The sequence below is a fragment of the Jaculus jaculus genome, chromosome X (assembly GCF_020740685.1).
Source record: "Jaculus jaculus isolate mJacJac1 chromosome X, mJacJac1.mat.Y.cur, whole genome shotgun sequence".
NCBI lineage: Eukaryota > Metazoa > Chordata > Mammalia > Rodentia > Dipodidae > Jaculus > Jaculus jaculus.
Window position 1 is genome coordinate 134,136,075 of NC_059125.1, and position 18,709 is coordinate 134,154,783.

The following is an 18,709-nucleotide window of genomic DNA, read 5'->3' on the forward strand; positions in this document are numbered from 1 at the left end:
TAACGTGGGTCCTGGGGAATCAAGCCTCGAACTGGGGTCCTTAGGCTTCACAGGCAAGCGCTTAACTGCTAAGCCATTTCTCCAGCCCATCATTTGATTTTTTGATGATAGCCATTCTGAATGGGCTAAGATGGATTCATAAAATATTTTTTTTATTTTTTGTTTATTTTTATTGATTTGTTTGAGAGCAACAGAGAGAGAAGGAGGCAGAGACAGAGAATGGGCATGCCAGTGGCCTCCAGACTCTGCAAACGAACTCCAGATGCGTGTGCCCCCTTTTGCATCTGGCTAACGTGGGTCCTGGGGAATCGAGCCTCGAACCAGGGTCCTTAGGCTTCACAGGCAAGTGCTTAACCACTAAGCCATCTCTCCAGCCCAAAAAATAGTATTTTTTTAAGATTACTTATGTGTGTGTGTGTGCCTTTTCACGTGTGTGAGTAGAGGTGAACATGACACACGTGCAAGTCCAAGGATGACTTCTAAGTCAGTCTTCAACCTTCTGTCTCATTTTGAGGCAGTGTCTATTTTCCTTCACTTGTTCCATTCATGAGATTCCCAGAAATTTTCCTGTCTCCACATTCTTTCTCACCATAGGCACACTGGAATGACAAAATCTCACCACAACTTCTAGCTTTTACATGGAGGTCTTGGGATCTGAATTAATATACTCAGAGTTGTTCATCAAACACTTTATCCCTTGAACCATCACTTCGGATCTCAAAATAGTTTTAATTCACATTTTCCTGATATCAAGGATGTTGAACACTTTTTAAAATTATTTATTTGCTGTTGTGTTTCTTCTTTTGAGAACTCTCTGTTCAGTGCTTTAATCCATGCTTTCATTGGGTTAATAGAATGAACCTAGGTGTCCATCAACAGATAAGTAGATAATGAAAATGTGGTACATATACACAATGGAATTTTATTCAACCATAAAAAAATGAAGTAATGAAATTTTCAGAAAATGGATGGAACTGCAAAATATTATATTAAGTGAGATAATCCACGTGCAGAAAGGCCAAGAATACATGTTCTTTCTCAGTGTAAATTTCAGCATTGGCTCTTTTTTACTTTTCTATTTTTTATAATTAACAACTTCCATGATTGTAAACAATATTCCATGGTAATTCCCTCTATCCCTCCACTTTCTCCTTTGAAACTCCACTGTCCATCATATCCCCTTCCCCTCCCAATCAGTCTCCCTTTTATTTTGATGTCATCATCTTTTCCTCCTATAAAGATGGTCTTGTATAGGTAGTGTCAAGTGCTGTGAGGTCATGGATATATGCATGTGTATGGAGGAGTGAGAGTGACTGTCTAGATACTTCAAGGGGAAGGGTAAGGAAGGTAATAGAACTTATGTGATATGAAAGTCAATGGTGGGATACTGGGGTAAGAGGGTATCAGTGGGGATGAGAGGCAGGGAGATGGGGGAGAAGAGGGATCAAGGAGGGTGAACCAAAAGTAAGTACATGTAAATAAAACATTTTAATGTTTCTACCAATGTCAAAAGCACATTTATACTACCCAAGCTCCATGAGGCCAGTTATTTGGGACCAGAATCTGTTACAATTGTACTTAAGGAATGTTGGAATTCATTGCTGGTGTTTTCCTGCTTGCACCGTTATATAGGTTCAACTTTTGAGCTTTAAAGTGAGCAGTTTGTGCACAAATATTTTTAAGCATATAATGTGTGTAACGCTAAATGCTGGATTTATAATATTGTGCCTATGAGATTTCATTTCCCCTTTACAGAAGTTCCACTCTCAATAACACTTGCTGATGTGACAGTGACTGCTCAGGTAGCTCCTACCTGTAATAAATGCTGTTATAAGTGTTTTGTATACCCACTGGGTCATCACAGCATCTCCATGGAATGGGTTCCATCAATATTCCCACTGAAGACACAGAAGCACAAAAATCAGGTCATTTCAATCAGGAAGCCCGTTTCCATAGTTTGTACTTTGAACCTCTATGATCTTGCTACATTGTTTAAGAAGCAGGGCAAAGTCCTAAAATTGATGAAATGGTTTCTCCCCAGCCACAATATGACTCTTAGTATACCTTATGACTTTCATTATCACTGTTGTCCTTGGAAGAAGCCACAAATGGGGTTCAGCCCCAATATTTCCTAATACAAATGACTTTTTATATTGGCAAGCTCTCTCTATCTCTCTCCCTTCCTTCCTTTCTCTGTCTTATACTGGGGATTGAACCTGTTACCTTGAGCTTACAAGGCAACAGATTTATCACTGAGCTGTATCCTTAGCTATGGTTTGCTGTCCTCTACTTCTAACTGACTTACTTAATCAGCTCCTTTCCTCCTTTCTCTACTCAAAACAGATTTGGTGTTCAGAGAGTGCTGGGTACATCAGAGAAGTATACGAAGCAGGATGCACAGAGTTCACAGGAAGGAAGATTTTTATCTTCCACTGTCTGTGAAGTCAGTGCTTCTAATTAGCTACTCACGTTTTATTTTTTTAATTTTTTTTAAATATTTTTTTTGTTCATTTTTTATTTATTTGAGAGCGACAGACACAGGGAGAAAGACAGATAGAGGGAGAGAGATAGAATGGGCGCGCCAGGGCTTTTTTTTTAAAATTTTTTTAAATATTTTTTTTTGTTCAGCTACTCACGTTTTAATAAGTGCATTAACATACTGCATGCCTTCATCGGATACACAGTCTGTATTATTATGTATGCTAATGTAGGGAGTTAGGCATAAGGCAAATATTAACACATAAAGTCAAAATTTGTTTCACTACATGTTGGATTCATCAGCAACATAACCAAATATAGTTGTTATATTCCCTTTTATACCTGAAGTCTCTTCATGCGACCAGATTACTGAACAATGTTGTAGAAAAATCTTCATGGGCAGTCAAATAGTGATATTACATGGACCTAATTGGAAAAGAGTTGGAAATGTCCCTCCATCTTGGCCTTCCTTCTTCCTCATCAGCCACACTCTCAGTTCTCTTTGCAGATCCTTCCTCTTTCCCTTACTCCATGAATGGTAATGGTCCCCAGGGTTTGCTTCTCATCTCTCTGACCCTATTTCACATACAATTCCTGTGGTACAGAGAGAGGCAGAAAGGCTAGGGGTTGTACTCTGTGGCAGGAGACTTTTAAGAAGTGTCAATTATACCCAAACGCCAAGGCCTGACTGGCTCAACCAACAGAGAAAGAAGAGCCACATTTAGATTCATTTTATTATTTACAAACACAGTGGGTAGGAGATTAAGGAAAACCTCCAGGCCCCAAGTTCTTATCCAATCCACTAAAAATAATTAAGTGTTATGCAATATGTCCATAAAGTAAAGTTTTCAATTAATAAAACAAAATAAGATCTGGGTGTGGTGATGTAAGCCTTTAATCCCAGCACTTGGGGGACAGAGGTAGTAGGATCACTGAGTTTGAGGCCACCCTGAAACTACATAGTGAATTCCAGGTCAGCCTGGGCTAGAGTGAGACCCTACCCCAAGAAAGAAAGAAAGAAAGAAAGAAAGAAAGAAAGAAAGAAAGAAAGAAAGAAAGAAAGAAAGAAAGAAAGAAAGAAAGAAAGAAAGAAAGTTCCCTATCTTTGTGATATGAAGTTCCATTGCAGAACCCAGAAAAAAGGATTGCTCATATGAAACCTCCTATGAGGGTAAAAACAAAGAAAAGCATGACTCCAAAGCAAGAGGGAACATATGACTGCCACATGAATTGTGGGAATTCCCATTGCTGAGGGGTAAGTCCCAAACAGAAGCTATATGCTTTTCTGTTACACAGCTCTATTATGAGGGGGCAAGACCCCAGAGGCGATGAGTGTCTCAAGATAATCTCCCAGAGGAAATGAGAAAAATGGGGATGGTATCAATCACACTCCACAAGCTCCCTCCAGTCTCCTCCCATTCATGGAGGCATATAGGGCACTCCGAAATTTAAATAAGCTGATATCCAAGCCTTTGCCTACATGGCCTATGTGGATACACACAGGTCACCAAGAGCTGCTGTGAGTTTCTACATAGAGGTTTGGAGCATTTACCTATCAGACAAACATGATCAACTGGAAGGAAAAAGAAAGCTAAGCATCATTGTGGGTTTGAAGCTCTGCCTTCCTAGTGCCAAAGCAACCTCTGGCAAAGGGATATTCCCCTGATCTCTGTTCAAGACAGTAGATTTGTCCATATTCAAAGGAGAAAGAAAGAAAGAAAGAAAGAAAGAAAGAAAGAAAGAAAGAAAGAAAGAAAGAAAGAAAGAAAGAGGGAAGGAAGGAAAGAAGGAAGAAAGTAAGAAGCCAGGGCTGAGAAAATTGCTCAGTGGTTAAAGATACTTGCTTGCAAAGTCTGCCATTTTGAGTTTCATTTCCAAGCCCACCAATTTAAGCCAGGCACCAAAAGGGGTGCAAGCGTCTGCTGTTCATTTGCAATAGCAAGAGGCCCTGGCACTTCCATACACACATGTACACACAAATACACACATGCCAATAAGTATTTTTTAAAAAAAAGAAACTAAGAATCTATGAGTCTGTCATGGTGGCTTATGTTGGTAATCTCAGTATTTTCGAGGCTAAGTCATGAAGAATGCCATGAGTTTGAAGCCAGCTTCGGCTACACAGTGAGTTCTTGGAAAAGTGGAATACATTAAGACAAAGACTGTCTCAAAGAACAAAAAATAAGGGCTGGAGAGGTGGCTCAGTGCAAGTATGAGGGCCTGAGGTAGCCTGAGACTACCCAACTTCAAATCTCCTGATTTCACATAAAAGCTGGGCATGACCACATGTGTCTGAAACACCAGTCCTACAGAGGAGCAGAGACCTGAAAGAACACCCACACTCTAGATTCAGTAAAAAGAGGACTCGGGCTGGAGAGGTGGCTTAGCAGTTAAGCTCTTGCCTGTGAAGCCTAAGGACCCCGGTTCAAGGTTTAATTCCCCAGGACCCACATTAGCCAGATGCACAAGGGGGGCCTCTCTCTCTCTCTCTCTCTCTCTCTCTCTCTCTCTCTCTCTCTCTCTCTCTCCCCCCCTCTCTCTCTCTCTCTCTCTGTCTGTCGCTCTCAAATAAATAAATAAAAATAAACAAAAAATATTTTAAAAATAGAGGACTGAAGCTCAAAAAGAAGACTAGGTGGTAAGAGTGATGGAGCAGAATATCTGACGTTCCACTCTGGCCACTGCCAGCAAGTGACCCCCACCACAGGCAAGCAGATGGAGGTGCAAGAGCATAAACATGAGTAGATACCCCCCCCATACACACACTACAAAAAAGGAGACAAAACAACTCTTCAAACAATAGAACAACCGGTAGGGGTAATTTTAAAACGTTATGAACAGTTAAACTTGAGAACAGCTACATAATTCCATTCCATCCTTCTATTCCTCCTTCTCTCTCACTGCCTCCCCTTAGCACTCCTTCCTCCACCCAATAGTTCACTCTTCCACTTTCAGGTTTATAGGAGTACTATTTTAATCTCCATAAGATGAGGCACCATGCGAGGTGTGGGTTAGTCAGATTGCAAGGGATTGATCTGTATGTCACAGAATGGGGCAGTGGAGAACGTTTGAAGATGCTTGGCACTGTGGAGTTTGGAACAGCTTTGGAAAGTATCTCTAAAAAAATCCCTAACGTGTGTAGGTGCATACTCTAACATTAGGAGAAATGCAGTCTTGGAAATAAAGAAACCGTTTAAAATTTGCAACTGTACATGAAATTGAATTTTTAAAACCTGGGTCTATACACACATCACGTTTGACCACTTTAACTGAGCTGATTGCTTTATTACAGTGTGGATGAAATTGACTGGTGGGTAACTGGTCGATCTAGTCAAAATGTCAAACTAGTAACGAGTGTGGAAACAGCTTCCCTATTAAAAAAAATAAATAAATAAAGCAGTGAGGGCTGTGGCTGATTGCCTGTGTCCTTCCTGCAAGGTGACCTGGACAAAGATAGTAAGGACAAAGGGCAGTATTGTAGGGAGAAAAAAGTTGGCAGCCCATCTTCTGAGAAGTGCCTGATACATACATTCTGATGAGCTAGATACTTCTGTTGTCAATTTGAGGCTTTGGCACTCATGCTATTTTAATAACTTGTGGGCGTTGTTTTGGAGCTATTGGCATTGCTATTTAGTTTAACAGATTGGAAAACTCCTATAAATGTTTGGCTTGGAAGAATGCACAAACATTTTGCAAACAATGGTATTTTGAGGCCCGTACATCTGTGATTCATTTAAACACTATCTTAAAGTATCAGCATCCACAGGCATTGATCAGGATCCCTTTCCTTGGATTTCACAAGATCCTTTGGCTTGCTTTCCCACTGTAGGAATCCCAGCAATCACAGTGGCCATCATACTCAGTGTGAGAAAAGATCTGTATGGAATTCTGAGCCCAACAACTCCATTGTAAGTACCGACATCTCTTGCTTCTCAAGTGATGGTAGTGTGGTTGTGAGTATGGTGGGAACTTCCTGACCTGGGTCTTGGTCTTGACACTGGCTTTAAGGGCAACTCAGTCTCAGCCTTTCCGCCTACGCCATCACTGCCACTCATGGAATGGGATGGCTAAGTGCCTGTGCTCTGAATGACCTTAGGCCAGCAACCTTACCTCTTAGTTCCATTTCTTCTTCTGGAAAATGGGATGACAACATTTGTTCTCAAAGCCATGGGCAAATTAAAATGACATTTTAGGACTGGAGAGATGGCTCAGTGGGTAAGAGTGCCAACCATGTAAGTATAATGGTCCAAGAGGGCTCCATTAGCCCTGAGTTCAATTCCGCAACACCCACATAAATAGCTGGGTGTGGACACACATGTATGTAAACTGGAGGCCTATGGGAAACAGAGACCAGAGAATTGCTGAAGCTTGCCAGTCAGCTGGTCTGAACAAAAAGAAAAAATGGCAGCTCAAAGGTCAGTGAAAGATTCTATCTCAAGGAAACAAATGGATGGATGGTAGAGGAAGAACACCTGACATTCTCCTTAGGCCTCTGTCCATGTGCTCAAGGCAAGCATATTTATACACACATGCATACACCACAGCACATATACTACACACACACACACACACACACACACACAAATACAAAAGATATCCTCATGTATATAAAGTGCTCTCTGCTTATTCTCCTATCCATGGTAAGTGCTACATAATGGACAGTCACTCTGGTTACAAAACTCACAGACATGGCTCAGGTGATAGCTCAGTGGATAAAGTGCTTGTTGAGCAAACATAAAGACCTGAGCTGAAGTTCCAGGGCACCATGTAAAGCTAGAAGAGGTGGCTTTAGTGTCTGCAATCCAAGTGTGCCTACAACAAGAAGGAAGGTAGCGACAAGATCATCACCCAGAAACTCACAAGCCAGCTAGCCTGGAAAATGCCACAGTGAACAATGAGAGACCCTGACTCAAACAAAGTAGAAGGCAAGGACTGACATCCTAAGTGGTCCTCTGCCCCCCACCCACATGTGTGCTGTGCCTGATGTATGCCCACATCACACACATGAACACCTGCACACACATCACACATATCCCCCCTGCCACCAAAAATAAACCTTTACAGACCATTGGAAAGATTTAGTGACCATTGGAAAGATTTAATGACCACTTTAAGGGTAAGGTGAAATAAGTTGGAAACATAGTCTACCTTTCAACAATGGTGTTGCCAGAAGGAGAGTCTGAAGTTTTCCTTGGTAGACTCACTCAGCTTGACTGTCTTCCTTTTGGTTCTCCCCCTCTCTCTCTCTCTCTCTCTCTCTCTCTCTCTCTCTCTCTCTCTCTCTCTCTTTCTTTCTACTTGTTTTTCACTGAAATATCAGTTCACCTCTCTGGTCCTCCCGAGCACAGCCACAAGAGAGTAGCCATTTACTCTACTCCATCTCTTCACAACCTTTGATTGCAATCATGTAATGCTTCAGGCTGCACAATTTTTTTTTTATTTACCCATGTCTACTCTCTTCAGCATTGCCACTCAAGATCATGTCCATTATAGATTTCCCCTCCCACTGGGCTGGAAACAAAACTAGGAGGTCTTGCTTCCAACATTCCTGTCTTTCATATTGTGATGACAGTTTCCAGAAGGTCAACATTACATTGTCCTTTGTAGCAGATGTTTTCTGATTAATTCCTTGTTATCTTCTATTTCTCTTTTCTCTTTCATTCCTTCTTACCTCATTCCCTGTACCTACTCTGCCTGTTTTGTGACTTGAAAGATCCCCAGTATCTGTCTAATGGTGAATCTTTTTCAAAGATCAAAAGCAAAAAGAAAACTGGAACAAAATCAACTCAGCTCTCCCCCAAAAGAGCCTTTTCACATGTGAATTTGTTAGTAAGAAGCAGATGGCTCTAAGAGCCTTGTTTTTTAAATAATTATATTTTGAAAGGTAACTCACCACATGGTACAAAATCCAAATGTACAAAAGGGTAGAGGCCGGAAAGCAAGTTCCATCCCAATTCCCAGCTTCTCAGTTTCTTTTCCTTCAGGTAACATTATCACCAGTCAAATTTGTGTCTATTTTCTTGCAGATGGTCATGCCATGTTTTTTTGTTTTAATTTTTATTTATTAGTATTTATTTATTTATTTCAGAGTGACAGGGAGAGAGAAAGAGAGAGAGGGAGGTAGGGGCGGGCAGGCAGGCAGGCAGAGAGCGAAAGAGAGAATGGGCGCGCCAGGGCTTCCAGCCACTGCAAACGAACTCCAGATGCGTGCGCCCCTTTGTGCATCTGGCTAACGTGGGTCCTGGGGAATCGAGCCTCAAACCTGGGTCCTTAGGCTTCACAGGCAAGCGCTTAACCGCTAAGCCATCTCTCCAGCCCTTGTTTTAATTTTTAAAGATTATTTTAGTTCATCTTTTGTTTGTGAAATGATGTCTTGCTATGTATCCAAGGCTATCCTGGAACTCACTGTGTGGCACAGGCTTACCTCAAGTTTTCAGTAATTCCCCTGCCTCAGCCTTCCACAGTGCTGAGGATACAGGCATGAGCTATCATACCTGGATTGTTATTTTATTTTTAATTGACACATAACTGTACATATTGTTGGAGTATAGTAGAATGTTTAAATACATATACACATTGTTACATGAAGTATCATGTGTGTGGTGTATGAACATGTGTGTACAGATGTGTGTGTCCCATGGATGCAGGTACAGAGACCATAGGAGAACTTTAGGCATCTTCCTCTATCACTCATCTACATGTTTCCTTGAGATGAATACTCCAGAGCTGCAGTTTTCAGTCTGACTGGCTGACCAGTGAGTTCCCATGATTTTCTTATCTGGTTTCTGCTCCCCATAGGACTGATGCTGGGGAATTGAACTCATGCTTGTGTGGCAAATGCTTTTACCCACTGAGCCATCTGTACAGCCCCTTTAATTTGTTTTCTATTTTTATTTTTGGCATGTGTGTAGTATGTGGGGTGTGTGTCATTTATGCACACATATGCATGTGCAGGTGTGTGCATACATGTGGAAGTATCCTCTATTGCTCGTCCAGGGTCTCACTGAACCCGATGTTCATGCCATTTTTTAAAAGACTTAAATATTAGGTTAAGAGAAAGAGGGAAAGAGAAAATAAGGTATAGAGAGCTCCAGTCACATGGGAGGCAGAGGGAAGGAAGCCCACATGGGAGTAGGGAGCTGCCCATCTCAGCCCAGCTAGGCTAAGACACTGGGGACTAAGCAGAGCAGGGACCTTAAGGTTCAAGAGAGCTCGAAAGCCCAAACCGAGCCATGACATTTTTGTGGTTAGACTGTCAGACCAGCAATTCTCCTGCCTCTGCCTCTCTCAGTACTGGGGTTGCAGGCATGCATAGCCACACCCAGCTATTTACGTGTGTGCTAGGGATGGAACCTGCTGGCACAGCAAGTGCTTTTTCCCCACTGTGCGATCTCCTCAGACCCAACATTTATCATTTCTTTGTGCTGCTAACATTCAAAATCTTTTCTTTTGCCTAATCTGACATACATAATACATTATTGTTGACTACAGTTTCCATACTCTACAATTGAATCCCAGAAAGCATTCCTCCTGTCTGTTGCAACTTCAGACCCTTTGGTCAACTTTTCCCCAACCAGCCTTCCCCTCTACTCTCCCCAGCCTCAGATCGCTACTATTCTGCTCTCCAATTCTAAGTGATCAACTTTTAGACTCCACAAATGAGTGAACTCACACAATACATACACAATTTTGTACATTAACCAATAATAGATATACACCATTTTATACACTGCTCTTTCACTGAATATCACTTGGAGATGATTCACTAGCCAAAAATATAGGGCTGCCTCCTTTTGTGAGTTTTCTATATCTTCTTTCAAAGTTGAAGACAATATTATGTAAATCCCAATGAAATGATGAAATCCTAATGAAATGAAATTATTTTTTAGTCTCTTCCCTCATATCCATGCAAACACACATATATGAAATCATGCATAGCAATATGGACAGCATGTCCAAAAGTAATTTTTCTGCTTTCAGAAAAAAGGACCCAGCTACGTTGACACACATTTGAATTACTCAAGCTTGTTTGTCTTCAAAAGTCACAGGCAAGGGCTGGAGAGATTGCTTAGTAGTTAAGGTACTTGCCAAAGGACCCAGGTTCACTTCCCCAGAACCTACATATATCCAGATACACAATGTGGTGCGTGCATCTGGAGTTCACTTGCAGTGGCTAGAGGCCCTGGCGTGCCCATTCCTTCAATCTCTATAACTATCTATCTCTGCCTCTTTCTCTCTCCCTCTCAAGTAAAATAAAATAAAACATTTTTTTTAATATTTTATTTATTTATTTGAGAGCGACAGAGACAGAGAGAAAGCTAGATAGAGGGGGAGAGAGAGAGAATGGGCACGCCAGGGCTTCCAGCCTCTGCAAACGAACTCCAGATGTGTGCGCCCCCTTGTGCATCTGGCTAACGTGGGACCTGGGGAACCGAGCCTCGAACCGGGGTCCTTAGGCTTCACAGGCGAGCGCTTAACCGCTAAGCCATCTCTCCAGCCCAAAACATTTTTTTTTAAAGTCACAGGCAATACTTCCAGTAACTGGGAATGTGGTTAAGTGAACTATCTGTTCATGTGGACCACTGTGTGTCTCATCTTTAATAGAACCTGTAGATCTATTAATCCATCCAGTGGCTAGTGTTTCCTTTGGTAGTTAAATTCCATATTTTCAAGCAGTACAGCCAGAGCTGTCTTGTTGCATTTTCATTAATTCTGATAATCTCATCATTGTTTGACATGCATCCAGAAAAGCTATTTCTTGCTCGTGTTCTTTTATTGTGATGGTTATCATGCAAAGCAGAATCCATCCTGCAAATAAAAGCTCAGGTTTAAGGTGTGGGTGAGAGCCACTTTGAGGGATATACATAATTTGTTTTTCTGTTCTTGAGGAAGACAATAGTCTCTGAAGGGAATTGACTGAGAGGTTTCTGCATATGTGGAGCAGAAATATCCTCTAGAATGCCAACTGCCACTGTAAAGTGCCCAGAACTGGGACTCAGGAGATGAGGGTTCTAGTCCAGCCCTGTCTCCAGTGGGTGTGAGTGAACTCTGCCATCATGCTTCATCTCTCTAGGTGTCCTTAGATTAAATGAAATGGACTAGATGACATTCACAGCCTTGATAAAGTAGGAATGTATGTCTCCCTACCTGACAACAGTCTTCTCTGTTTCTTACAGCTGTTGGATTAAAGATGATTCTGTCTTTTACATCTCAGTGGTGGCTTATTTTTGCCTCATATTTCTTGTGAATCTCTCCATGTTCTGCACTGTTCTTGCTCAACTGAATTCTGTGAAATCCCAAACCCAGAAGACTCGGAGGAAGATGATCCTGCATGACCTTAAAGGCACAATAAGCCTGACATTCTTACTTGGCCTCACCTGGGGGTTTGCCTTTTTTGCATGGGGACCTGTGAGGATTTTTTTCATGTATCTTTTTGCCATTTGTAATACTTTGCAAGGTAATGGCTGCACCTTTGCTATTTCTGTGGCTAGTCAGACCTCTGACAAAGAAAGCTTTTACTGCTTTGGAAAATAATCTCACCTACCAGAAATTTTAGGGAGAACAAAAGCACTATAGGAAACCCTGCTCCCAATGAGGGACAGGTAGCCATTAGAAACACTAGTTTGATGTTAGTAGCCCTCCTTAAATGGATAGAAAGCCCTCTCTTTTACTCAAGCGTGAAAGGAACAACACAAGTTAACTAACACATTCTAGTAGACAATGTCTATATAAATCACAGAGATGTAAGACATTTACAGTATTCATTGCACCGATACCCTGTTTGTTGATATACAGATTTATATATGTGTTGATATTTTAAATTGCACAGTGTAGTTGAACATAGTTACTGGACAGTAGAAACATTAAACTTCTAATCCCATAGATAATGTATATATTATATATCTTACTACTTTAGGAAACATCCAGTCTAGACAGTTGCAGAATCACAAAGGAATAAGGGTTAAGTATAGAGGGCTGTAAGTCAAGGCAATAGACCAATGTTTTCATTTTGAGTTTTCTGTAAGTCCTCCTTAAAAATAATCACTGCAGCCAATTGAATTAAATGGTCCTATGCTAAGGGCTCTATAGCCCTTTAAAATATTTTCTATATTCTGTTGAAATAACAGATAGTTCATGATTAATTAGTAATAGACAAAAGATGACATGAGAAGTTAAAGCTATATATCTAGTTAATATACCTCTAAGTAATTAGCTGATTTTCATTTAACCTACTTTTAACTATTAAAGAGTCATAGGCAGGGAAAGAGACATACAAAATGATTTCAGAGGAGTATGAAATGTCACTCTTTTTTGCATGTGGGTGTGGTAGATATGTATATAGGCATCTGGGTGCAGATATGTATGTTGTGTGTGTCTGTGTGTGTACGTGTGTGTGTATGTATGTGTGTCTGTGAGCACGCATATGCAGGTAGAGAGCAGAGGTCAACATTAAGCTTATTTCTCAGTTGCTCTCTACCTTTTTTGCCTATTTTCTTGAGACAGGACCTCTTTACAAACTCAAAGCTCATCAATTTAGTTAAACTAGGTGGCCAGCAAGACCTAGAGATCCTATCTTTACTTTCCCAGTACTTGAATTACAGGCATACACCACTGCACCCAGATATTGCATGGATACTGGGGGAATTAAATTTAAGTCTACATGCTTGTATGAGTCATCTCCCCACTCCATGCTCCATTTTTTAATCCTCAATTTCGGCTCAGTCCATTTGGGCTACTGCAACAGACAAGGAATCAAATTGGCATTCCATTTAATTAAGGTCTACTTTACCATCCTCCACAATTTTTCATGTAACAAACCCCTCTTTTCTAATTGTAGTCTGCTGATAGTCCCATGGGATTCCCCAGCAAGAAAATATATCTACTCTTACAGATGCTTGGGAAGAATGACAGGCTATATTCCCTTATTCATGGGAAAAACTCCAAGACACCATTGGGAAAAATGTTTTTACCTAATACTTTATAAACTTTAGAACCCTCTATTAATGTTGCTGTTAGCATCTGAGGAACCTTGAGATACATGAATTGATATACAGCTATTACATGCCCAGCACTTGTAAAGTGGTGCAAGGGTGTGGTGGTGAAATGTAGTCTAAAATATAGATTTTGCCTTTATGATATATGACTCAAGAACGCATATCATTTTCCAGCAGTAAAGTGAATCAGCTAAAGTTTTGTGCCCCTTATCTATAATTTCATTGTCTTTCTATACTTTCAGTTGCCAAGGGTCAACCATAAAATATCATATACAAAATTCCAGAAATTAACATGTCACACTTTTCAAATGATTTTATATTACAGTATATTCTTATAGCTATCCTACTTTATCATATTGTTAGTACATTATTGTGTCTAATTGAGAAATCAAACTTTATCATAGGAAAACATCCATAAGAAAAGAACATTATATTTGATTCATTAATTAGGTATTATGTAATATACAATTATATTCATTTTATAATATACTGTATATTATAATATATAATGTTATATATTATAGTACAATATATATGTGGGGGTGTTCAGTATATCCATGCATTCAGGCAACCACTGGGGCTCATGGAATATACCCTATTGGTTAAGGAAACACTGTATAGTCACATTTTGCATGGAATATGTAAAGAGAAAAAAAATGTTCTTATTTTCCTTATTTTCAGTGCCTCTCATAGATGAATGTTTTGGGGACTCCCCACAAATACTTACTTGGTTTCCTCTGTAGCTGGCAACACTTATAGTCTACCTTGCTTACTGAGGCTCTGATGATAGTCCTATACATTTCCTCTGCACAAAACTACCTTGTTCATACTGTGGTACTAATTTGACACTCTAGCGTGATGCTGTATTCTCAGGAGCTAACCAACCTTGGGTAGAGCATCTACAAAAGTGCATTAGAATCCAGTCCCTGTATAGACTGCTTTCTCAGGGGTACCTCCAGGCTGCTCTTAGACTCATACTAATCTAAGGAGAAACTTGTTCCTTATCTCAAAAGAGGTTGTAGGAAGGCTGAGAAAATAACAAACCAGCACTTGGACTTGAAAAGGGAGGAGGCAGACTTTGTAAACAGTCACTGCTTCATTCCTTTGACAGACAGGGTAAGGAGTGTGTAGAAGCAGAATTTAATGGGGTGTTTTCTTGAGGACAGAATCCAAAGTCCCATAGACTCACCATCAACAAAGCCAAACTGTCTGTCAGATGTGTTTTCTATCAATCAAGCGCCAAGTGTTCCTACTATTGTTTAACAAGATAGATTGTGATATCCTATAGAAAGAATGTTTTCAGAGTCGTGAGTTTCAAACTCGTCTCTCTCTCTCTCTCTCACTCACACACACACACACACACACACACACACACACACACACCTCAAACAACAATTCATGAAAAAGGTTAACAAACTATCCATTTAAATGACAAATGGGGGCTGGAGAGATGGCTTAGCGGTTAAGCGCTTGCCTGTGAAGCCTAAGGACCCTGGTTCGAGGCTCGGTTCCCCAGGTCCCACGTTAGCCAGATGCACAAGGGGGCGCACGCGTCTGGAGTTCGTTTGCAGAGGCTGGAAGCCCTGGCGCGCCCATTCTCTCTCTCTCCCTCTACCTGTCTTTCTCTCTGTGTCTGTCGCTCTCAAATAAATAAATTAAAAAAAAATGACAAATGGCAAACTTGCAACTCTGGTGAAAGGAGGATGTCCTCTGGTCAAGTGGGAAGGAAAATTATTCTCACGATGAGTATGAATGTGGGACACGTACATAAAAATTCAGATGGAAAAAAAACCTGATTCTTCTCTCATCCCTATGTTGTAGTGAGTAAGCAGATCAATCTGTTGTTGGAAAGAGAAAGGAAGGCTGCCAGGCAGTGTAAGAAAGCTGGCAGGCAGCTCATTGGAATTCACAGAATAACCTTTAAATCTGAGAAGGAACTAAACTCCACGCAGCAAATCAGAGCAGGAGCTTGATGCTACTGTTGCCTTTACTTATGCTGAAGCAAGAGAAGCTCTATCTGAGATGAGAATGGGCCTGGCTCTCCTCAGGTTGCTATGCTGCCTTTCAGGTGACTGCTGGCCAGGAAAATGAAAACTGCTGAATTCATAATCACAGTTATTTGGTTCCAAACAAATTTAAAGCCCTTGGGAGGGTTAGTGAGATATGTCAATGTATTAAGCCTCCAGATTTCTGCCTTCCCATCCAGAATCAGGGAGTCTCAGGGCTGACATTAGGCAACAAATATCTGGAAATTCCAACTCTTCAAGTGAATGGAAGTTCTTTGCAGCTACCTGAAACATCCCTGAGACAGAAAGGATTCCATAAAGCAGGGTTTGAACTTCTAATCTCTGGTTCTTACACCAGTCTTCCTACTCTTAAGAGCAGGATAGTGCAATAATCAAGACAACTTATGGTCAGTCATAATGTTGTCAACTCAAGATGAACTTTGTCATCAGGTCCAAGCTCACTAGACATCTTGAAGTCTAAAGTCTCTTATCTATACACATATGTTATATAACACACCTCCTATTATAGAATCAGTGCTTAGTAAATGCTGTGATTTCTTATTACATGGTTGTTCTATAGCCTCTGCTGACTGATCCCAATTCTAATCTGGCAACCACAGGGGACTAGCATAATTTGTCCTTTTTATGACAGCCTTTTCAGTTCTGTGAAAAATTCTATCACCTCTCTTCACCCTAAATTTCTCATTTCAGTTTTTTATTCATATACAACACCCAAACTTTTCCTCCAGTTCATCAGTGTCCTTGTTTGCTCTTTATTATCATCCACTTAAACAGAGCCACTCTTACACAAGCTAAATTAGTAGGTGGTATAGGTGAAAGCAGGGCAGATGGAAGATCACCATCATTCACCTCAATCAAGACTCTTTTACTTTGAGCTGGGCTTTATGGGATGCAAGCTTATAATCAAAATGACTGTGCAGGCTCTCAAGAGGAACACATATTTCAAGACCTTACTTGGGCTTCAGAGCAAGAGACTCAAGGGTATCCTAGAAACAGTGAGAATGTCTCAAAATAAAATGTAAAAAAAAGAGGGCCATAGGTAAGTATTAAAGTGCTTTCCTAGACTATATGAGGACCTATATTCAATCCACAGTAGTGAAAAGAATATTTGCTTCCAATAAACATTGAAGGTGTTCTGACTTATGCTCAACTTGCAATGAATGAAGACCATGCTACAAGGAATAATATACCTTTGGAACAGGGCTAGTTGAGCATTGTATAGGTATGAAAGGTTTCCAATCTACATTTGTGCTAAAGTGTGTATGTCGAGGCTCAAATGAGTATAGCTAAGACTGCAGATGACTGTGAGAATTTATATATCAAATTCCTTGGAGTTTAAGTCAAAAACAGTTTTTTGAGCTTCCAAACATAGGTAGCGCTTGAGGCGATGGGAAAGATGATATAAAGATGGAAAAGAAATGTAACACAACCCTTCAAAGAGTTGACAGCTAGGGGCCAGATGGGCAATACATAGAGAATCATGTGTCTAGGTAAGACACATATTATGAGAAAAAATGTTATGGCAGTTCAGAAGTGGGAAAGATGCTCTTCTGTTTGAGGCATTTGTAAAGGCTTTGTGGATAATGATTTTTGGCATAGATCATAAATAAAAGTCAGAGTATTGACAAGAGTTATTTCTGCCAATTCCACCGTCAACGTGAGGAAATCCAATTGGCCCTCCAGGGAATTTTCAGTCAAGATCATCTCGAGTCCTACTTTTATCTCCCAAGGTGTCATTTTAGAGGGAGGAGATGAAAAACAGCCCACATTGCCAATAGATATCTTGCCGGACAAAGTCAGGGTTGTTAGTAGAAACTGAGGGTCCAAACACATGATTACACATGCTGTGACTACACTTAAGATCACATGTGTGAGTTATTTATAGCTGTGTAATAATCCACTCAATTTAAGCAGTTTAACACTACATGCATTCATTCTTTCACAATGTCTGGGGGTCAGGAATACAAACACAGCTTAGCTGTGTGATTTTGGATCAAATACTTGCATGGATTTGGAGTCAAGCTGTCTCTGGTCCTGTACACATCCAAAGACTTGACTGGGGATAAAGGATTTGCTTCCCAGAAGGTATAGTCATATGGCTAGGGACTGGAAGTCTCCATTTCTCCTACCATGTGGACCTCTGCACAAGATGACAAGCTGTTGCCAAGAAAAAATACTGAGATTCTTGAAGAGAGAGAGAGAGAGAGAGAGAGAGAGAGACGGAGAGAGACAGAGAGAGGGTTCAATGTGTCCTTTATAGCCTAATCTTGGAAGTGTTATGCTACACAAGGATGTAAATGCCAAGGTGTGGGGCTCACTTGAGCTATCTGCGAGGCTGGCTATCCTAGCAACCCTTATGTCTTATGCTCTAGGATGGAAGGCCACCAAAGGGGGAAAACAGTGATGGATATGAAGTCTTAATGCTGAATATTGATGTCACTGCTGCCTTTGGGGAGATGATAAAATTAAGATCAGAGAGCCAATAATGGCCATCAGGAGTTTGGAAGTAGATTTATGGTGACAAGAGCAGTCTTAAGTGTAGGGATTTGTTGCTAGTTGTTAAAACAAAGCTGAAAAAGACTGACATCCTTCTATTGGCTTAGGATTCCTCATTTTCGTGTTTTACTGTGTGATGAAGGAGAGTGTGCGGGAGCAATGGTATGTACACCTCGGTTTCAGGTGGTTGCAACTGGATAATGCTTCTGGTAAGACACCAGTTTGGGTAAGCTTTTGAATTTCATGTATTTTACAAAACTGATAAGATTAACTTATCTCCTAATGTGTTCATATAATAAGAACACCAAAATAGAGGCTGTTGTCCTGTCATTAAAAAAGTGGGGTTTTTTGTGCTAAGATGAATGTAGTCAAGGGAATAATAAAACTTGGGCCATATTTTAACCTAGTTAGAGCATTTGCTTGAACCCAGATTTCTTGGACTGCTTGTCATCAATGTCATCTCAATGATGAATCAATCAGAAGAATATTGATTGAGGTGCTGTAGAGATGGCTTGGTGGTTAAAGGCACTTCCTTGAAAACCCTGATAGTCTGGGTTCAATTTCCCAGTTACCCATCTAAAGGCAGATGCAAAAAGTGGCACGTGTATCTAGAGTTTTCACTGGCAAGAGTCCCTGGCATGTTCTCTCTCTTTCTTAAATAAATGAATAAATATTTTAAAATCAGAATATTGATTGAGTGTCTACTATGCTCCA

General features: G+C 40.6%; 1 protein-coding gene across 1 annotated transcript in view; it reads left to right on the plus strand.

Moving 5' to 3' along the window:
* Adgrg4 (adhesion G protein-coupled receptor G4) overlaps positions 1–18,709 on the plus strand; it is a 121,082-nt gene that overhangs the window by 99,834 nt on the left and 2,539 nt on the right. Inside the window, exons 18-20 of the mRNA XM_045139957.1 lie at positions 6,308–6,386; positions 11,655–11,935; positions 18,103–18,204. Of these exons, the coding sequence (XP_044995892.1) occupies positions 6,308–6,386; positions 11,655–11,935; positions 18,103–18,204 (462 nt within the window). The remainder of the gene's footprint in view (positions 1–6,307; positions 6,387–11,654; positions 11,936–18,102; positions 18,205–18,709) is intronic.